Source organism: Ruditapes philippinarum, unplaced genomic scaffold (assembly GCF_026571515.1).
Source record: "Ruditapes philippinarum isolate M1 unplaced genomic scaffold, ASM2657151v2 ctg5514_1_1_1_1, whole genome shotgun sequence".
Lineage (NCBI taxonomy): Eukaryota > Metazoa > Mollusca > Bivalvia > Venerida > Veneridae > Ruditapes > Ruditapes philippinarum.
The window spans coordinates 133,495-156,203 of NW_026855379.1; the positions used below are offsets into that span (position 1 = coordinate 133,495).

The 22,709-nt window shown below is 32.6% G+C and overlaps 1 protein-coding gene across 2 annotated transcripts; it reads right to left on the reverse strand.

The window, feature by feature from the left end:
• Nucleotides 1-276: 276 nt before the first annotated feature.
• Nucleotides 277-22,427, reverse strand: LOC132743129 (solute carrier family 23 member 2-like). Of its 2 annotated transcripts, none has more exons than XM_060731658.1 (12): nt 22,302-22,427; nt 14,222-14,355; nt 11,521-11,678; nt 10,787-10,869; nt 9,428-9,489; nt 5,035-5,216; nt 4,532-4,652; nt 3,795-3,951; nt 2,833-3,086; nt 2,219-2,498; nt 1,283-1,378; nt 277-900 (listed from the first exon to the last, which is right to left on the reverse strand). In XM_060731658.1, the coding sequence occupies exons 2-12, from the start codon at nt 14,345-14,347 to the stop codon at nt 590-592; spliced, it is 1,830 nt and encodes a 609-aa protein (XP_060587641.1). In that variant the 5' UTR covers nt 14,348-14,355; nt 22,302-22,427; the 3' UTR covers nt 277-589. The 2 variants fall into 2 exon arrangements, with proteins under 2 accessions (XP_060587641.1, XP_060587640.1); XM_060731657.1 differs by having other exon boundaries at nt 14,222-14,375; nt 22,302-22,402.
• Nucleotides 22,428-22,709: the final 282 nt, after the last annotated feature.

The following is a 22,709-nucleotide window of genomic DNA, read 5'->3' on the forward strand; positions in this document are numbered from 1 at the left end:
TATAAAAAAAGAAAAAAAAAGAAAAAAAAGAAAAACATAATTCCATACAGAATGTGTGCTTTATATTATGCAAATTTGCAATATTACTAGAATCGCGGAAGTTTGCAACAAATGCAAAATGTTGCTGATTCTTTACCGCTACTGACACAATATATATTATAGAAAATATTTTGTATCATTTCTTTCTTTACCTTTCCAACAGATAGATCTAGTATTTCACTTTTATTTGATTGATATTTTTTAAGTATATAATACATGTATAGCCTATCTTTTTTTTCAAATATTTACAACCGTGTACATGTATCTTGTTATGCGTATAAATATGTTTGAAAATTGCCTTATTGTAAAGTCTAATTTGTTTAACTTATTAACTGTATGAAAAACATGTACTTTGAACAAGTGTAATATGAAGAAACATCGTCGGTCTTAACACACGTGAACTAGGTTTACTCTCCTTTATTTGGTCTAGTTATCGACAGATACAACATTATTATTCTGACGCATGTTTAAATAAGTATTGATAACATACAATACATGTACGCAAAATGCATAAGAATAGCAATTTTAAACAAATGTTTATTGATTTCAATCATAATTTAACGCCGTTCTCTTTGCTAAAAGTGACTTCAATTTCTACGTCATTGGTCGCTGCTTGATTGTCATATCCTGTTTTTGTTACACTATTCCGATTCTTAACCGAACTGCAGCATGAGCAAATGGCCGTTATCTCTTTATTAAACACTGGTGACACAGGTATATATGTACAACATTTCACTTGTCTCAAATACTTTGTTACATACGGGTACTCATAAATTTGTAAAGACTGATTTGGATCCATGCCATCTGATCGAATCAGAAGATTTTTACGCCATGACAATATGCCTCTTTCTTCATACGAACCTACAAATAAAACCAAAGCATGTATGTTTCTGAATGCTTGAGGGTTAATGTTTTGGATCATATCAAACTTACAGTGATAGTTTTAGTAAGCGTAAGTGATTGGCATGACCTAACGTTGTTGTTGAAATGAAATGAAATAAAATGCATTTGGTACACTACAAAGTTTAATCACAATGTATTTAAAAAAGCTGAATGCGAAAGATGCGTCGAAGTATTTTCTTCAGAAAGAACGGAAGTCGTGCTCGATATGTATTATAAAAGAATATTTGAGATTATCATATTAAGTCAGAAAATGTATAACCAATGAGAAAGGAAAAACGTTTTTACGAAATCATGAAACTTTTAACGAATTCAATTGCTACAAAGTAAGGTATAGGAATACCGGGGACTGTGTTGTCCAGAAGAAAACCAACAAAACCTCCCACAAACATCGCTGTGCCGAGTAAAACCTTTATTACTTGGTCTAGCTCTTCATTTCCTATACATGTAAATAGAAAAAAAACAAGCGTCTATAAAACAGAACGAATCACATGTTTGGCCACAAACTTCTCACATTGATTTGAAGGGCAAAGCTACGTCCAAAAAGGCAAAATTGGCCATTGCGAAGAATAGGCCTAGCCTTTTCCTTATGATGCAATGTACGTACCAAGTTTGGAATAAGGAACAGTCCGTAAGTAGTTAAAATTAGATGAGCCGTGTCATGACAAAACCAATATAACGCGTTTGCGACCAGCATGGCTCCACACCAGCCTGCGCATCCGCGCAGTCTGATCAGGATCCATGCTGTTCGCTATCAGTTTCTCTATACTTGTAATAGAGTTTGTAAGCGAACAGCATGGATCCTTATCAGACTGCGCGGATGTTGGTTTTGTCATGACGCGGCTCAAATATTTTCTTAGGACCTGGTCGGAGTGCATGACTGCGTCGGCTGGTTGGGGATCTAGCTCTTCACTCGTGGCAAAGGATTGTTATCATAGCAGTTAATGTTGCGAGTAACTATATTGCAAAAATTTTCTAAAATGCATTCATTATACGCGAAATAAGTTACAATGCATTAAAGCTTTAGAGTAAGATATATATCCGTCCGAATCATTATTAATACAATGCACAATTATTTGCTAAATTGCTAAATTCTAATACACAAAACTATCTGAAAATCATTATGATGCCATTTTTTTGGTTATTTTTTTTTATTTCATTAAAAACAACATTGAAATCAACGCATCCTCTATGACTCCATTCATGTAAAAGTGCATAATAGATTTAATGAAAATTTTCTTTCAAATCGATTTGTTTTAAATGATAAGAAAACAAGTACCTGTATTGATTAAATTGGCATTTGCAGGATTGTTAATATACTGTGGAACCATCAGACCGAGGATGAGCGATACTCCTAAAATTGTCAGATTTCTTGTAGAGTCGAGGTCTATAAACTTTAAAGTTGATATGCCAACAGCTGAGACCATACCAAACATTACAGTTAGTGTCCCTCCGATAACCGGATCCGGTATTAACGTCAGCACAGCCCCAAACTTCCCAACCACACCGCATAGCAACAGTATTATACCGGCTGTGAGGAAAACCGCCCGACTTGCCACCTTAAAATAAGAAATATTTGTTGACAATATCAATGGAATAAAAAAAGGAATTTAAAAGTTTGAAGCAGATATAAACAAAAAATGCACACTACTCAGGTAATTCAAATAAGTGGTTATCAAAATCATTTCCGTATGTAATGTTATTATTTAAACGGAACATGACTATGTGTAAATTAGATATTTTAACATACTTCTAAAATAATGTGGTCATTCTTTTCCAACTCATTATGTGTGAAATCTAGATTCAAAATTGACGACTTTGTTGAGAACTTGACCATTTTATTGAGAACTGAATAACAGATATTTGCCATGGTAGCAACTGTTTTGAATATACCTTTGTGATTCCTATTGCCCCTATATTACCGCTGTATGACGTCGTCCCATGACCAGCACCTACCAAACCCGACACTATACTGGACAGACCCTCCATTGCTATACCACGGTTAATGGCATGAGGGGGCGGGGGAGGAGCACCCGAGATACGGGCCGCGGCATAGTAATCCCCGACTGATTCTATAATTGATGCAATGGTGGCTGCCAGGAACGCTACGTATCCTGCCGCACTCACAGTAGGTGTGCCAAACTGAACTTAAATATACATGTTATCACAGAGTGTAGATGTAATGTACATACGTTAAAATAAACAAGTATTTATGAAAAGTGTACATAGCAAATTTTTATACTTTCACCTATGTAGTGTATCATATCATTTTGATAAAGGAGCAGTTAAAATATTGAAGTTATGTTAATATCTTAGTTATAGTGCACGTAATTATAACTTAGCTACAGTACGCGTAATAATTTAGTTATAAATATAATAAGAAGAACTATAAAGTACCATAACAACAAAGTACACATAATAACCATATTAATTAAAATCAGCTTTAAATAATGCTCTGCATTTAGATCTAACCGTGACCAATTATGAAATCATTACAGCCAATCATCGGCGAGCTTTCATGATTTTGGAAGCGATGTGGTTTCTTATTTTAACCCTGGAAAAACCAATACAGAAAGGGTAATTTTCACGATTTCGAGAACAAATATTGCGTTGTCCATATTGCCGACAGGTAAACTGACAAAACAATCATTCCCCTGTTATTTCAAGTTAATTTGTTAAAAATTACTTCAATTTTTTTTCTAAAAAAAAAAAATCAACAATTTGTTTAACTTCCACGGATAATGGTATTTTAATACATCTTCTAGAACACGTTATAACTTTGTTATAGTACACGTAATAATTGAGATATGATACACCTATTAACTCAGCTATTGTACACGTGATAACTTACGTACATGGATACGGCCAGTAAAACCAGGGTGATCGCTCTAATACGCCTATACGTGCGTCTGTACGCGCCATGAAGCTCGGCAATGTTGAGTTGTTAGGAAGGACATCCGTTACAGTCAACATCAGACAAAACAACCAACTAAAACATATACTTAATATCACCTACAAATATAAAACGCAATGTAATTGTAAATTTGAAATGAATCATGTAAGAAGTTGGGCACATATCGGTTATGTAAGTTTCGTGACGACTTATTTATTGTCTTCAAAGAAAGCATTTATCTAATGTACTTGCGTGATAATTAAGTCTTAAAAAGGGCTTCCCTTATTAATAAAAAATGCATGTAAAAAGACATAAAGAAAGTTTCATTATTGTGCACTTCTTGACATTATTTATACACTCATTTTGACATAATGGGGTTGTTTTATTACATTTGTGACATATTCTTGTTTTGATAACGTAATAAACAACAAACGTTTACTGCTAACAAGCTCCCGATGTTCGTGTTTGAACAAGACACATGACAAATTGAAAGACAACATCAAATAGTGAACGTTTATCAAACACAATGCCATTTCACATGTATGCTTTATATCATCGTATAGTTAACCATTGTAGAAAAGTACTAACAGTGCAGTACAATGCCGTGCCCTAAGTACAGTACCATGCCGTGCCTATCGTATAGTACGGTACAGTATAGGCGCTGTACATTATTAAGTTAGTTAAATGATATTCATTTACCGGAAAGAGTTGAAATATCGGAAAGCCTTCAAAATGACAAGCACGCTTTGTAGACCATGCTGGAAGTGGAAGTTTTAACTTTCCAAGGTACAGTGTAAACAATAGTGTTAAACTCATCGCCCTGTAATGTAAATGTACGAGACTTTGGTACACCATATAATCTTATAATATCAATCTATTACAAAATGAACGATAAAATATTACAGTGACGACACGCAATGCAAAAAATACAGAAAATGACGCAGTGTCACTATGCATTCTCGCACTGTTATATAAATGTATGGTATCCCCTTGCAACGTAACGATCGAAAAACTTACGCAGTGCCTATGTGCACCACATTGTTGCTTTCTTTAAAAGTCTTTCCGTACATTATGAAAAATGAGATATGTAGAGCAAAAGGTGCAGTGAGTACAAATTGATAGTGTCGCCCTTCAATGTTAATCTACCACAAATTGCCTATAAATTAAAAAAATTATGAAGTAAAGTAAATACATATACTCACAGAAACGCAATACCCCAGTGATACTTGTTGAATTCAATCACAACACCAGTCAAAGACAAACCAATAAGGGAGATTGTCGGTGCAATGGTCAAAGGTCCAATAAACTGTAACAATACGCCTATCAGCCCTGTACAACCGAGGAAGAGCTGAGTTATTGAGGCTATCACCAAATTGCCTTGGATCTGTCATAATAAGTATACTGTTGTTTTACTTTGTGCTTAGCATAAATGACTTATAAACAAAGCTTTTTTGTGTCTTACATGGTTTAACATTTTACATTATGATAATTTCTTAGAAACGGAAGTAGTATTTCGCGCATGCGCATTCTGCGTACGGCAAAAAGGCGATTGTGAATGGAAAAACTGAACATTATTAACAATCAAATTAGAAGCTTGATTCGCGAGACCGACAATTTAGGTTCTAAATACGGATGCAACGGTGAATGTAAATAATTAATTTGAACTTTTTTTGCATTTATGCATTCGGTGTCTTTCAAATTTAAAGAACCCTGATGCATTCGATTTTGACATAAATGCCTTGATATATATACAGAAACATCCCTTGTATTTAAGTCTGCTCGAAATGCGTAATCTTGTATATTTTTCTATTAAAAATTTTTTTTTTAAACTTGAGCTTAATTTATTGTTAAAGAAGTTTTATTGGGCCCTATTCTTTTTTTCTTAAACTCTATTTAAAAATTTAAATGTTTTATGGTTTTTCCATGACTAAAGGGGACGTCTTGTCCAAAAATTGGAGGGCGTTTTGTTGGGCCCAAAAATTTCCCGCAAAGTAAAGTGTTCCCTTTTTTAAAAAGACTTTTGAAAAAGCCCAAAATTGTTAGTACCCCTTTTTTTATTGTACCCGTGCATGCACAAAGATAGTCTCTTAATTTAATCTTGTAATTTTAAAGGTTTTCCCGCCTTTTATAAAACAAATTTTCTATAATGTTTGCAACTGACCTCCATCTAAAACCCAAAAACAAAAAACAAGTTCGTATTTTTCCATTGATGCCAAAATATAGCTTTTTTTGCCACTTATAAAAGAAATAAAAAAATGAAGTGTAAATTTTAAATACAGAAAATAGATTTTAAGAAAAACTTTTTACCATTTAGAACCAAGAGTACTTAAAAACGGGAAAACTTTTTAAAATGCCCAAAAGAGTTTCACAAATTTTAAAAAACGATTTTTAAAACAAGCATAAGGGCCCCGCCCCCCCCGGATAAACGAACTTTTTTATTCCCGGGCAGGTAAAACGGCGCCTTTTCCCCAAAATTTTTTAAAAAAACCCGGAAGGACAACAAACCGGTTTTTTCCAATAACAATATTTTTTTTTTTGGGGTTCAAAGTTTGTCACTACAACATCATTTTAAAAATTTGTTTGGTTTTCCATTTTTTTATGAAGAAACTTTTTGGAAAAAAATTTATTTTTAAAATGGTTTTCCCTGAAAAAACACGGCTTTTTGGGAAATTTTTTTAGGGAAAAACAATAACCAATTTTAAAGGGGAGAATTTTTATTGATAATCTAAAGACCATCCAATATTTTTATTGGTATCATTGAAAAAATGTAATTGGCACAAATTTCATTTTCAACAAAAACAATGCAAGTATTTGCAAAAATAGGATTTTAAAGCGGCCACCGAGATTTCCTTTCCGAAATCAAGAAAAAAACTTATCCGTAGAAACATATGTACAATCTTTAATATGGTATTTTCAGAATAAATAAAAACATTTTGCACTTGTTCATTATCCCTCATGTACAGACTCAATCAAACCGAGTCTGCATTTCTTATGTTATTTTGTTGTGATTTATGCTTCCGAGGGCTCACTTTATTTCAAGATTTTTATACTTCACAACAGCAGGTGTCAAGTGCCGTGTACCGCTCAAGTCGGTGCTAGGGGGCGTGAGGGAAGTTGCACTTGTTCATTTTCCCTCATGTACAGACTCAATAAAACCGAGTCTGCAATTATTTTGAATTCCTAATCAGTTACAAATTATTTATCATTTAGTTAATAACCTGTCCCGTGCTCTGGCTTTGCCCTGTCCTGTTTTTGTTTTGGGTCCGCCTGGGCTCCTTGCCACTGGTTCTTGTTGCTGGGTCATATGGGGGCTGCGTTCATTGAACGCCGCCTTTCCTTGTTAATCTTGTTTATCATATTTTATGTAATTCTGTTGCGATTAATGCTTCCGAGGGATCACTTTGTTTCTAGATTTTTAATATACTTGTCCAAAGCTTATTGTCTTAACTTTCATTCAATATTCATTTTCTTTTTTGAATAAAGTATCTAAAGGAAGCGACGTGATTTTCTTGCCAAATATATGAGTGTGGTTTTAAGAGAGAAAAAATAAACACGATAAGTTCGAAACAAAATTTTAAATACGTAATTAATTTGCATTTTTAAGGCATCACTAGAAAGTTCATGAAGGATTCTTGTTACTCGATTCTAAATTTATTCAAAATTGACCAAGAAATAAAAAAAGTAAAGTTAGGGGGCGCCATGTTTACCTTTACTGAATTTCTGAGAGTGTTTGTTTCTTAAACTTGGGGACCATATGCCGTGTTTTCATTGATAATCGGGCCCCATATTAACAATATGCGGAATTTTCAAAATTTTTACCAGTTCATATTAAATGTTGAATTTTGCTTGAGACGGTGCTAGCGGGGCGATGGGCGGTAACTGCACTTTCCCATTTTACCGTCCATGAACAGGCTTCAATCAAACCGAGCCTGCAAACATTTTTCTCAATTTGTCTTTTTTGAAAAGGCCCGGGGTTTTTCTTTTAAGGGGGATTTTCTTAAATTTTTTTCTCTATTTACCGAAAGTAACATTGGATAAACTTTTTAAAACGAAAAAATAATTTCATTTGATTTTTTTCATTTTTTTTTTAGGCATTTTTATAATTATATGTTATAAATCGTATGAAGCACACTTTTATTTCAATCCAAAATTATCAAAACTGATTACGAAATAAAAAAGTTTGAGGGGGGACGCCGTGTTTTTCTCACCAATTCGAGAGTGTTATTTTCAGAGGAAAAAATGATAAATTTTTAAACAAAAATTTCAATACATCTATTTAATTTATTTTTATTTTTGAGGCACTCATACAAAGCTTATGATGTAATTTTTCATTTGATACAAAAAAAAAATTTGACTTTTTATAGAAATAAAAAAAGTTAGAATGGACGCCGTGTTTTCCTTCACATTATTGAGAAATAGGAGAGAGGCGACGTGTATTATGCCTGTCCGTACATTTCGTAATAGAAGACCGTAAGTACTCAGAGAGGGGCGGGGCGTCATGCATGACTTAAAATCGTTTAACCTTGTGAATCTACTTTTGTTATTTTAAACGTGTTACTGTGTAAACGTACTGTTGTAGTTCTACGACTGGAAACACGTTTTTATTAAATTCTGTTTTCTGTATTCGAGTTTTACATTTTATTTGTATTTTTCAGGTACAGATAATTCTACAAGTGTGTAAACATGCTTATGTATTATATGCAATGGAAGATACGAACTTGTAAATTTGTTGTTGTTCTCCATATTATGTCAGTTGTTGAGATTAACATGTAAACTTGTTATTCAAAAGCGGGTGCCTTTAATTAAAAGATTGGATTAAGAGGCATATCATTTGTTGTGCAGGAATACAATAAAAAATGCTAGACATACACGTTCGCATTTTCAAAAGTAGTTTTCGAAAGGAACACATTACATGACTGGAATTTTGGCAACGATCGCCCTCCATACAAAACGTGATGTAAATATAAGAAATTATGCGGGATTTTATGTGAACCAACAAAATGAATCTTAAGCACATACATATAAACCCTTTTGTTGGAAGTATCGTCTGTCGACTTATTGTGTTAAATTTTTGAGCGTCTAGACTACTAAATCTCTGTGTAGGGTGTGATCTTTATGCCCTACGCAGATTGCACACGAACCAGAAAATACTTTATTTTAAATCATTAGTTTATAAGGTCGTATTGCTTCAAAAGGATACTAATGTTAAATATGACAAATATAAATACTTTTGTATGTATGAACTACAATAAAATAGTGTACTGCTGTGACATTATGCCCATCCAAGGGTATATAGTAACTGAAAAGGTTAAAGTTGAAGCTGACATTTTGCAATAATTCTCTTTTTATGAATTAAACGTTACAGCAACATTTAAATTCTGCTGGATATTAACAGAATTATTATTGGGTCTCCTAAGTTATTAATTTTATCTTTTATGCAAAGTAAATTATGAAATTGAAAGGAAAGATGATAAAATGTCACTTTATTTTGACTTTCACCTGTTCACTCACTTAATACCCTTGGAATGGTATAAAGTCATTTTAATAAGAACAAGCAATGGGATATTTTATTTTTTACCATATAAGATCACATACTTCTCGCATTCTACTTTTCCAGATTTCGTCAGCGTCCGTACCATTTGATGCTATACTCTCCTCTTAAAAATATAATGATATCTAATGACCTATGATATTTAGAACAGCGATATTAACGTGATCTTCGTGCAGGAATTTATCATAATTATGCAACTACATGGATATGCATGAATAACGCCCTCTTAACGACTTCTTTTATGTATATAATAAATAAAACCCTCGAAATTAAATGTATATGCATGTGAAGTATGCCACTTTATAAACGAATCAACTATTTACTTTACTCTACTTTATAGTTAAGTAAAAGTCCTGAAAACCTTTGATTGTATTGAGCAAACAAAAAAGAAATGAAGATAAAAATCTTTGTCAAATTCTTATACAAGTTAATAATCAGACAAACTTCACAAACACGAACATTTAGTAATAAAATTTAATTGCAAACGTTTCGGCTATATGCCTTCATCAGTGCAAAACATAATATTTTTATTTTTTTTTTTTTTTTTATTTTTATACAAGTTAATAAAACTTATGTGGTTTATACTGACAACAGATTTTCGTTTCGTTTAACTTCTATTTGCATGCTATTTAATACTTTCCGAGCTCCATGAATAAGATATATTTTATATTTCACTGCATATCGCTCACTAGGAAAGCGTGTTCACTTGATAGCATATAGAAGAATAATGTGCGTTTATCATGAATATTGAAAATAACTGAAGGAAATGAAAAACCTAATACTTAATCACTTATCAATGAGATAAAATTCATATCAAACTATGCACAGCAAATAAACTACGCTAAATTACAATTCAAATATTGTACTGGTAATTAACTTTCAACTCGTAATGTTTTTGTATATTTCTTAAAGTTGGGGAGATGATGCCTAGTGGTTAAGGTGTCTGTCTCTCAACCAAAGAATCATGGGTTCGAGTCCTAATCGGGTCACGACCATGTTTCTTCATATGACACCAGTACTGGTTGGTTCAAGGAAGCGAACTCGAAAGTGATTAATATAAGTTGCAAGAACCTGTTTCGCAATCGAACTTTAATTGAATATGTTTGAACCAAGTTAAAATAACATTATAGATAATGTAAAATATTATAATTTATATGAGCCACGTCACGACAAAAGCCACATAGTGCGTTTGCGACCAGCACGGATCAAGACCAGCCTTTGCATCCGCACAGTCTGATCAGGATCCATGCTGTTCGCTATCAGTTTCTCTACTTGTTACACGGTTTGCAAGCGAACAGCATGGATCCTGATCAGACTGCGCGGATGCGCAGGCTGGTCTGGATCCATGCTGGTCGCAAACCCATTATGTTGGTTTTGTCGTGACGCGGCTCATAGAATTATACCCGGGCATCTCCATTTGTCAACAGCCATCATAGCCACAATAGGGGCGACAAAGGTGTGGGAACCACCCTGTATAATACCAAGTCTGAAAATGAGAAGGGACGCTCACTTTATTGCCGATCTTTTGATAATTTACCTAATCAAAATATGAGCGTCAATCTGGTAGGTAATTGGTAGTGAATAGTATATATGCTGGTGAGTGTTGATTGAATTACCAACTCTTAGCTAGTAGATAGTTGCTTATTCGAATATCCAACTACCAATTACCTACCAAACTGACGCTCATTATCAAATTGGTGGAAAGAAAAGAAATGTTGCAATTGTGTAAATCTAGAATTGTCAAAGTATATACTTAAAACATTTTATCTGCTGTATTGGAAATTTACAATTCGCCAGTACTTAGGTATGATTATCATCAAGATGCATACATATACAGCAAGCTGTATTGTACGGACTACAGAGACTAAAACATAGCTATACAAATAATATTATAAGTGTCCATGTAAGTGTCCATGGTGTCAAGGCAAGAATTTCATATCTGCCATATTTTTTAATTCTTACATTCAAAACGGTAACCATAGTAAATTTTTGGAAACTTCAACAGACATCATTTTTGAAAATCAACAAAAAAAAACAAAACAACAAAAATAACAAAAACATCAAAAACAAACAAACAAAAAAGACAACCAAGCAACAACAACAAAACTACTACGAACAAACAAGACTCTGTGAGTACCTGATTCCAAACAGTGTTTGAATGATGGTAGCAACACCGCACATAAACATGGTAATACTTAGTAATGTTGCTGTAACTTCGGTCCTATCACCGACACAGATCAATCCTGACATTATAAACGGTATGGACAAAGTTCCTCCAATACACATTATAGCTTGCTAGAAAAAAAACAACAATAAAACTTAACAATAAAACCTAAACAACAACAGCTTAATGCACATGTTAAAGTAATACTGAGCACAGGTGCACGTGCAATAGCCAGAAGCAAAAATGAAAACAGAACCAAGAAATGCGTGTCGAAAAATTATTCAAACCATCAAAATAAATAAATAACGATATATTCTTTGTTCTTATGGCTGCCCAATAACAGCAGTAATTAATCTAAGGTAAACCCTTTCATTTATTGAAATGCGCACGACATAATTTTCTTTGGAACTCCTGGAATAACATTTGTTGTTAAACACTGCAATGCTTTTATATATAAAAACGTATATTCTTTTTTTTTTACCTTTCCATCCCTGCACCCACCGAAATTGTATTATTATTTCATTTTAATTACTAGGACATTTTGTATGTTATTGTATGTTATTTTGCGGTCATTATGCAACACAATAAAATTTAAACGTAAAAAGTTTCCTCTTATTTTTGTTATCCGATCTTTTGCATATTATTTTTTTTTGTAGTCAAAATGCATCGAATTAACTTTTATGTATATTTGGCAACTGTCCTGAATTAAGGGTTCGTAAAATATTGTACAAGAACGTAGCCCTACACCAGTTGCTTCTAGAGACTATGGTTTTCCTCTGCGAGTCGACTACGACTTCAAAAAATAAATTTATGATCAATATTTGTGTCAAGTGTTCTTGTTGTCCAACTTTGTGTCATCTTATATAACGTTTGCTACATTTTTTTTTTCTACAAAAGTTTAATAGTATCAAATAAAAAATAAACATGCAAAGGTGTTATAACGCAAATCAAAAGGCGTAATTACGCTAAACAAAAGCCGTAGTAATAATGCGAATAAAGGCGTTATTATGGAAATAAAGGCGTTATAATGCGCATTAAAAAGCGTAAATACGCGAAACAAAAGGCGCAATAACGCAAAAAGGCAGTAGCAACGCGAATAAATGTGTTATTACGCGAAGAAAAAGGCGTAACTACGCGAAACAAAGGCGAAGTAACGTAAATAAAGGCCTAGTAACGCGAATAACGGCGCAGTTAAGCCACGGATTTATATTACATATATAAATCCGTGGTTAAGCGAACCCAAAGGTGTAATAACGCAATAATATTTATCATATACTAATGAAGACTCTTTTATGTATATAGGGCCATATAAACAGTTGGTACAGTTACACTGAATTCACCTGTATCACATAATTGATTCTACACATGTCACCCGGGACTAATAGTGTATCTTTTATGTCCCAGATGTCACTATTGTAAATAAATTTCTTTTCTTCTCTTATGTTATCTTATATCTAATGTCACCGTTTATTTTATATGTGCGTCATATGTTCAATTATCTACGGATATGTCCTGTATAATTACCTAATAACCTGTAGTATCGTTTAATTACATGTATGTGATTTCAAATAAGAGTTATGAAATTAATTGTTTTGCGTTATTACGCCTTTTGGTTCGCATTATTACGCCTTTATGTTAGAATTATAACGCCTTTATTCGCGTTATAGCGACTTTTGATTTGAGTTATTACGGTTTTTGTTTTGCGCAATAACGCCTTTGGATCCGCGTTATAACGCACCTTTATTCGCGCTTTAACGACTTTTGATTCGAGTTATTACGCTCTTTATTTCGCGTTATAACGCCTTTTGATCCGCGTTATAACGCCTTTGGATTCGCGTTATAACGCGCTTTTATTACATGCTTTTCGGTGATTTATAGAAATATATCAGTGATATAAAAATGGTAATTTCACTGTTTGAAACAGTGAAATTACCACTTTGATAATTTCACTGTTTTGAATTTAAGCCCCTAACGTTGTTTCAGTGAAATACCAGCGTGCACAGAACTTGGTACCAACTTAATGACGTGACGTCGTAAATGACGTCACGTTGTATTATTATTTGGCGCGCTTTTCATTCAGTATTAGGTTTAATGTCTTTTTAAAACGTTTCTTTGCATATAATAAAAAGAAAATTTGTTTAATTTAGTGTAAGATCGAAATATATTTCACCTTGTGAACACCGAAAGTTTTATATTTCACTCGTGGCTGCGCCACTCGTGAAATATACCTTTTGGTGCTCACTCGGTGAAATATATTCCGATCTTACACTGAACTAAACAAATATCCTCTATTTATTCGCGTTTTTATGATTCGCGTTATAAATCCTTTATTTGCGTTATAACTTCTTTTGATTCGCGTAATTACGCCTTTCGATTAGCGTTATGACGCCTTTTTGCGTTACTATGCCTTTTATTTCTCTTTATTACGCCTTTTTGCGTTATAACGCCTTATGATTCGTTTTATTTCATTTGATACTATTAGGCTTTTGTAGTTTTCTAAAGCATATTTGAAGATTTTGGTTAATAATTTGATTAGATCATAATCTTTACTTAGACAATAAAGATAACCAGAATTTTGTGTTTGTGATAACTCAACTGATTATGACAAAAATTAACAAGAAGGAACATATAACGCGGTCATAATAAAACATAAAATATATAAAATAAACATTACCTGCAATCCGAACAGAAAACATAATATGGGAGATGGCACATCTTCGACTCCGTACAGAACGGCTCCAGGAGCAGTCACAGATTCATCAATTTCATCCACGGTGTCTTTGTCTATCTTTACATCCATATTTCAAACTTGAAAATAATCCAGATCACTTTTAAAGAAAATGAAATGTTTTTTAATCTTTAATTAAGCTTCGTTTGAGCTTTTGTAAACTGTATGTTTGTACAGGATTCAAATTACGCTATATAATTTATACAGTCACACAAGTTTGTCAAGTTATCTTTTGTATGAATAACATCTTTTGAAAACAGTTGGGTTTACCTATAAACTTATCAAATAAAGATTTTAAATATTATTTATCATTACTCGTCCTGAGATATGATGTGAATATATGTATACTTGATATATACGATGAAGTTCGCAATTTATAGCGTGTCATAACTTTCACTTTTATAATAACACGATGAATGATGTTCGAGGGAATAAAATGCGTTGTTTCATCTCATTCTTTTTTTCTTTCTTTTCGTATGAACAAACATTACGTGTGAATGACGAATCTACGAGACACCATGATGTTAATAATTAATATTTATTACTAATTGACATGGAAAGGGAAAACCACATAATTTGTTAACCATGGTGAATATATTTAAATATTGCGCCATATACTAACTCCAGTGTGTATAAGGGGAATTAAAGTGATGAAATAGGGAGAGAGAAAATCTAGATTTTACCCATTTTACAGTATATTCCAATTCAGTTAATTCCACTAATTCCAGTTAACATTCTAACATTTCTTTTGCAAGAAGACATGGGTTTTAAACAAAGGGGAAAAAAAATTATAGCCAATTAAACAAGTTTAATGAGTATAGTTTTTTCATTTTGAAAAAGTGTAAAGTGGACTGATTCATAAAAGAATCAACAAAAGTAAAACACAAACTTTTTATAGAGGCGTCTTTAGGTCTGTTTGATGTCATTGTTTTAAAATTCGTTCTTAAGTATTATAGGTTATAGGTATATACAGAGTTTTAAGAAATTAATTTTCGAGCGAACGAGCCCTTCCTATTCGAAGCGAGTGCACTATGTAAATAGGCGGAGTCCATTAAATCGGCTCATTTAACGTATTTAATACATACCACCGAGTCCAATCGTTCACTATGTTTCCCAGGCGGAGAACGCATGAAGAGATCAATTTTACAGGTGGAAAACCGATACTGTGGTAAGAAAAATTGTCTTCAATTTCTTTGAAAATGTATATTTCACAAAACTTTATAGCCTATTCTGATCTCGTATGATTACTTTATCCGACAGGCATCTCAAAACTCGCCAAATCTTTGTTAACTTATTAGATCATTATCGACAACTGCACAAGAAAAGTCACAAAGTCGCTCTTTGATAGCTAATAACTTGACATCCAAGCAAACTTCTAAACATTTGTATCGCTCTAAAGGTTCTTTTATTAACATATCCTCATCCACCAAAAGCCTGTTTCATTTCTATTCCGTATTTTTTGGAGTATAATATCGTTTAAGCGAATTTTTAAAATGAACGCATGAGCCGAACTTTTCATGTGGTTTCATCAGATTGCCAAAATGAACGCATGAGGAGGTGGATTTTTTTGGTTACTCCAGTTTTCATGGATATCTCACATGTTATCGATCACTGAACCTTTAAATTCCAAAATTTTCGTTCCAAATGTTTGAGCAAACAGAAGTCCCTATTTTCATACCTAATGACGAATTGCTTATAAGAAATAGATGAAGGTCTGTTTCGGTTCTGTGTAAAATATAATAAATCCTCATTGCTAAAACTTTGAGTAAAATATTTGCAAAATACAACATCATTGGTTGATGGGACTTAAATTTCCAGTATGTTATAATTAGAGATGTAACATACACTTAAAGATCCTGTGACTCAAAATTTTATGTTCTTATATGAAAAATCTTAAAAAAAGAATTAACAATGTTAAAAGTTACAGAAACCTTTTTGATAAGGATATTGAGAAAATTTAAAATTTCCGATAATAAAAGAAGATAATTAGAAATCTGTTTTTGGTAATAAAATTAGTTTTGCATTCAAATAAAAATTTCACATCCTTTTTTTCCTCAAGAAATATCATATAATGTGTTTAATAATGTCAACTTCTTAAGTATATGTTTTTCATAAGAACTGACTTTATATATAACTTTCGCAAGGATGTTACATCCTTAATTATTAACATACAAGATCTTTAAGCAAGAATATATATAACACTTTCCTTACAACAAAATGAACATACAAGAAAAATGTTGAAATAACACATATTTTTTAGGTTCATTATAAGTTTTTCTTTTAGAAATAATGCACTTTTTATTTTAATGAAGAATAGGCAAAGTATTTATCAAAATGTGTTTCTAATTACCTCCCTTTATTTACAGAACTTGTTAAATTCGATTATATCTATGTAAGATTTGTAATATTGGTAATTCTTTATTTGAGTATCAGGTTTATCATATTACACTATTAAAGTTTTGAGGTACAGGGACTTTAAAAGAGTATACATACGCTATTATTTGTCATTTGTCCTTTGTTGTTTAATATATTATGCATGTATGATAGTAATTGTATACAATTATTCAGGATTCATGATATAATTATCAAAAGTACCTATTTTGTAAAACAATCATTTGATATTAATATTGATAAAAATACACTTCATTCTAAGTGATAATTTTTGTGTGAAATCTTAGCTCTCTTCTACCTGTTTAACAAGTACAACAGCAATTCCGTATATATTATGTACAAGAGAATTTGCACAGTGCAATTATTATTATATATTTCTTACCAAATCAAAAGCATGACGACATGCCCTAAATAAATTTCGCATTAAAGTTATTCAATGAGTTTTACCTTTACCAATTCACGGTGCATATCCACATCGGTACCCTCTTTGCGAAATCTGCTCAAACGGTACCCTCTTTGAACATGCACATGTCATTTCTCTGCTAAAAACAAACCAGCCAGTAAAATGTCATTGTAATAAGGAAAGGAGGTATTACACGTAGAACAGATGTATACCACGGAACACTATAATGTTTTATTGATGTGCTGATTTGTCATGTGCCCGTTTTTCATGTACTGCAACTTCACAATAAAGCTACAAAAAATCGACATGTCTTGTCTCGTCCATCACCTCGACATGTATTTTCGGGCTCAAATGAACCTGTGGCTTGATTATATATATGCATCATACATATTTAATATGTTCATATCATCATAAATCATTCTTCCGACAAATGGCAGTATATAATTATTGTCAAAAATAAATGAAAAATTCATAAAACACCCTACTTTCGGTTTTTGCAGCGGCACGGGCTACCTCTCTTCATTTGATTTTTTATATCCACTGGTACCCTCTCATTTTTTAACACATATGTACCCTCAAAGCACGACATATGCTTTTATTTGCGTTAATCGCTAAGTATGTACATAAAAGTTTAGAAATATTACATACATACTTAACGATTAACGCAAATAAAAGCATATGTTGTGCTTTGAGGGTACATATGAGAGGTTTTTAAAGTTTGAATATGTTAAATTGTTAGATAATTAGGAAAAACTGGAGTTTTAAAAAATACCACCTGCTCATGCGTTCACTTTGCAAACCTACGAAACCACTTGAAAAGTTCGGCTCATGCGTTCATTTTGAAAATTCGCGTAAACGATATTATACTCCAAAAATACGGAATAGAAATAGAACAGGCTTTTGGTGGATGAGGATATGTTAATAAAGAACCTTTAGAGCGATAGAAATGTTTAGAAGTTTGCTTGGATGTCAAGTTATTGGCGATCAAAGAGCGATTTTACCAATTTTGTTGACTTTTCTTGTGCAGTTGTCGATAATGATCTAATAAGTTAACAAAGATTTGGCGAGTTTGAGATGCCTGTCGGATAAAGTAATCATACGAGATCAGAATAGGCTATAAAGTTTTGTGAAATATGCATTTTCAAAGAAATTGAAGACAATTTTCTTACCACAGTATCGGTTTTCCACCTGTAAAATTGATCTCTTCATGCGTTCTCCGCCTGGGAAACATAGTGAACGATTGGACTCGGTGCATACAGTTGAGTTACAGCACTGTATGGAAAATACTTCGGCAAAATTTAAACAAAATAGAGCGATTTCATTGGTAGACAAACTTTGGCGAACTGTAATACAAGTTATTCTTAACCCTTTAGTTGCCGGAATCACGTAATGACATTTTCCCATATTTAAAATTAGAATATGCCATTCAAATTTTAAAGGTTTCATTAACAAAGTGCATGTACACAAATTGAACTACCAATAGTAGAGAGCCAGGTCAGATAGCATGGCTGGGTGGTTGGGTGGCTATATATTTGTGACAACGACTTATCGATTTCGGTTCAAGTAAGTTTAGGGAATCCAAATCACTTACCCCTCCCGCTTAAGGTTCGAATCCCGACAGGGACTTTGGATTATTTCATGTGAGGAAACTATCAATTTAGTGAACGTCGGTGGTTCTACTAAGGCGCCTGTTCGTGTCTGAAATAATGCACGAAAGGGCATCTAAGGTCTTCCTCAACCACTAAAACCAGTAAAGATGGAACGTTGCCATATGACCTATACTGTGTGGATGTCTAGTAAAACCTAATCAAACAAACAAGGTTCCTCTTTAAATCAATACGAATTTTCGACAGACACGTAGTGTCCATACCCGTATAGAAGCTTATTACACATAGTTAAATGTACCTAAATAATAAAACTGTATGTTTAACAGTTCGGTCGAAAGAAAGATATTTTTTCTTTTGGCTTGCCTAAAATTGCTATTAACAAAGTTTTGTACCGGTTACTTCAGAACACTGTCATTATTCGGGTTTTATTTTAGTGTTTAATTAAGTTGTCTGCTTTTCTGACATAAACAATATATTGGCCATCGCCCTATATTGTAATCGAATATAGCATTTGGTAAAATTATATCATATTTACAAATAGTAAAAACTGTTGTATATGACACTGACACTTAAACATTTTGTAAATATTTAAAAAGAATATATAGACATCGTAAAGTTTGTACCTCTAAGTTACCAGGGGTGAAAATATCTATGCCGTTGAATAAATGTTTGGCGAAAGGAATGAAGTAAATATATGTTCTATATTTCTTATATACACATGGAAAAAAGTATCGGGCACATATCCCTAAAGATGGTAGTCGTAGACAATCGTAAAGTGACATTATGCTCATTTTTTCATTGTCAACTTAACCTGAATTGACTATATATCTGAAAAGATTGTCTGATAATTATAAGTATTGACCTACAGTTGATACTTGAAAAAAATATGTTGAAAAAATAAAATATAAATGAGCCGCGCCATGACAAAACTAACATAATGCGTTTGCGACCAGCATGGATCCAGACCAGCCTGCGCAGTCTGATCAGGATCCATGCTGTTCGCTTACAAACCCTATAACAAGTAGAGAAACTGATAGCGAACAGCATGGATCCTGATCAGACTGCGCGAATGCCCAGGCTGGTCTGGATCCATGCTGGTCCCAAACCCATTATGTTGGTTTTGCCATGACGCGGCTCATAATTTGCCTAAAAATGACAGTCCCGCTCGTTTTATAAATTAAATGTAACAGGTAAATTACGATGGATATTTGGATATGTAAAGGTTTCTTTTTTCCTTTTCTTTTTTTTAATGTGGGGGTGGTGTTGGTGGGCAGGTGAATAATTTATCGTCCATGCGGAGATAATTATAAAGTTGAAATGCATTATGGCAAAATATAAACTAACTTTGACTTTCACCAGTTCACTCACTAGATGTACCCTTGGATTTCATATTAATAATGACGTGTGAAGTTGTGCTTTTATTTTTTATGGATACTTTGATTTACAATAATTAAAGGTTAACGAAACTTTTCGTATAAAATAATGTTTAAAGAAAAGAACAACAACAACAAAAAAACCCTAAGAAATCTGAAATTTCGGGGGAGGGGTTGTGTTATCTGTAAGGAATCAAAATGCAAAATTAAGGCATTCCAAGTATTCGTGTACATTACTTTTTCACCTTTGTCATGTGGCAATACGACTGAAAGTAACAGTTTCATTCAAACATTTGATATTTCATAATTATTCTAGCACCATCAGCATATAACACTTACATAAAACGTTTTATTTTTATTTTTTTTATTCATAAACAAAAATATCATGGCCCTTAAGGGCATAAGAGTGAACAATCAACAAAACAAAAAAAATAATAATACAAACATGGCATAGAAGTAAATAAGTAAATAAGGAAGATGACTTATTGAAATGTCAGAATTATTGCTTTGACAAAAATGGCTAGATTAAATAAAGTATTTCTGTTGTCGCTACACGTTAGAGCCTGAAAATTTAAAATACTAGGAAACCTTGAATAATAATTACTGATATACCTGTGTCTTTCATGATTAAAATAAGTACATTTAAAAATATAGTGAAATTCATCACCTATTTCTTGCTGATTACAAAGTGAGCATGTTCTATTTTCTCTTTCAATACCAAAATAGCGACCTTTCTCTATAGGAATATTAGAATTGAGACATCTAAATTTACAAAGAGTATTTGCTAAATTTCTTGGTAAACATAATAAATAATGTTCTAATTTAAATTGAGTTTTATATATTCTATAATTTAAACGCTTAGCAGAATCAAAAACATCACTATTCCATACTTGTAAAAACTGATCACGTAATCGTGATTTTATTACATATTTAAAATTACATGTATTAAAATTTGCAACATTCTGAGTTATCCAAAAATCAGAACAACCAATATTATTCAAAGTAGATTTTACTTTCTCAATCCACTGACAATGTAAAATACCCTTTTTATGAAGATTATACATAGTGCGGTACAAAGAAACACATATTTTATCATTTTTACTTTTAACTAATTTACTTATAAAATTTCAATTGAAACTGAGGAATAATAGAATTATTTTCAAATCCCCACACCTCCGACCCATACAATAATATTGGCTTAACTATACTGTCAAACAACTGTATCAATTGGCAAACACAATTTCTTAATTTAAGTTAAAATACTAAACATCAACATAGTATCCAAAGACCCCCACCCGCCTACCAAAATAGTACTAAGAACCTTTCTTATTGAGAGTACATGAACATTTTTATGGAGTCCATGTTTCAATTACCGGATTTGCTTTAATTTTTAAACTGGCAAAATCAGGGGTCACTAAAAGGGCAAAGGGATTGTTCAAACGTCAAGATAAGTTTATTAAAAAATATATGCTGTGGTGTTGTTTTTTATCTTGTCTTGTCTATCAAATTTCACAATTAAAGAAATCGGAATATGAATATTTAAATCCTTACACAATATTTTACTACAGTATACATCTACTTTTAAATCTTGTCGCCGTGCAAGTTGACGTTTGCCATAGTTTGCCACATAAGCATACTATAAAGATGATATACTATGCGCATCCTTGAGTAAAAATATTCTGATCACAGAAATGTATTGACATCTATGACATTCTTACTGTAAATGTCTAATTTGAATAAAAGAATAAATACAATGTATATGTAAGCTGTGTTCCCTATTACAGGTCAAGTAAAGTTGGTCTTTTCTTTTAAAAACTGCCATTTTTTTTAATGACACTATATATATATTCATACCGTGACCACCTCAAGTGTGTAGAATTTTAAACATAACATAATTATCTACTTTGTGTGAAGTCAGAACATGTTTACTTTGCATTTACAAAAAGACTGTGTGGCAACTAGCAAATATCAATATTTTCTAACATCAAATTTGAGCATAGTATATTCTAAAATTTAATACATTTATAGAACGTCATAATGATGCGCAATTCATGCATTCTCCACCATATACATATAATTACGATTCTTTTTTCAATGTGTATAAAAGTAAATGTGTGACAGCTACTTAACCATGTTTACAAAGTACAGACGACATTGACATTTAATAACATTTTAAAAAAGTTTTATATCTATGCAACATCGTAACGTGAATTAACATCACGATCATAAAGATTATATTAAAATATTCCTACCTTCACAGGCCAGTGACCTCGCTATAAAGTAGTTCTCGTCTGCTTCACGAATACGGACCAGGTGTAATATTTGTAAAGCGATGTGTTTAAATTGTCCGTCAAATTGAAGAAAATGGGTACCCCTTAAACCGCTATTATGACAAAATAACAGCGTGTGTGCGTTCTGTCAGAGCACACGGGAATATAAAAGATGATCAGTCAATCCATTGTATAGAAACAGACTATATTTAAATTAAGTAATATTAATGTCGAAGATAATAACTCAAAGGCTGAGAAACAATTGATTCAAAAAGAAATAATGGCAGCTTTCGTATTTGTTAATTTTAATTACCAGTTCCCCTCTTCAACACAATTCAAGACAGCCCCCCTCCCAAAAAAACAACAACAACAAAAAAAACACTACATAGT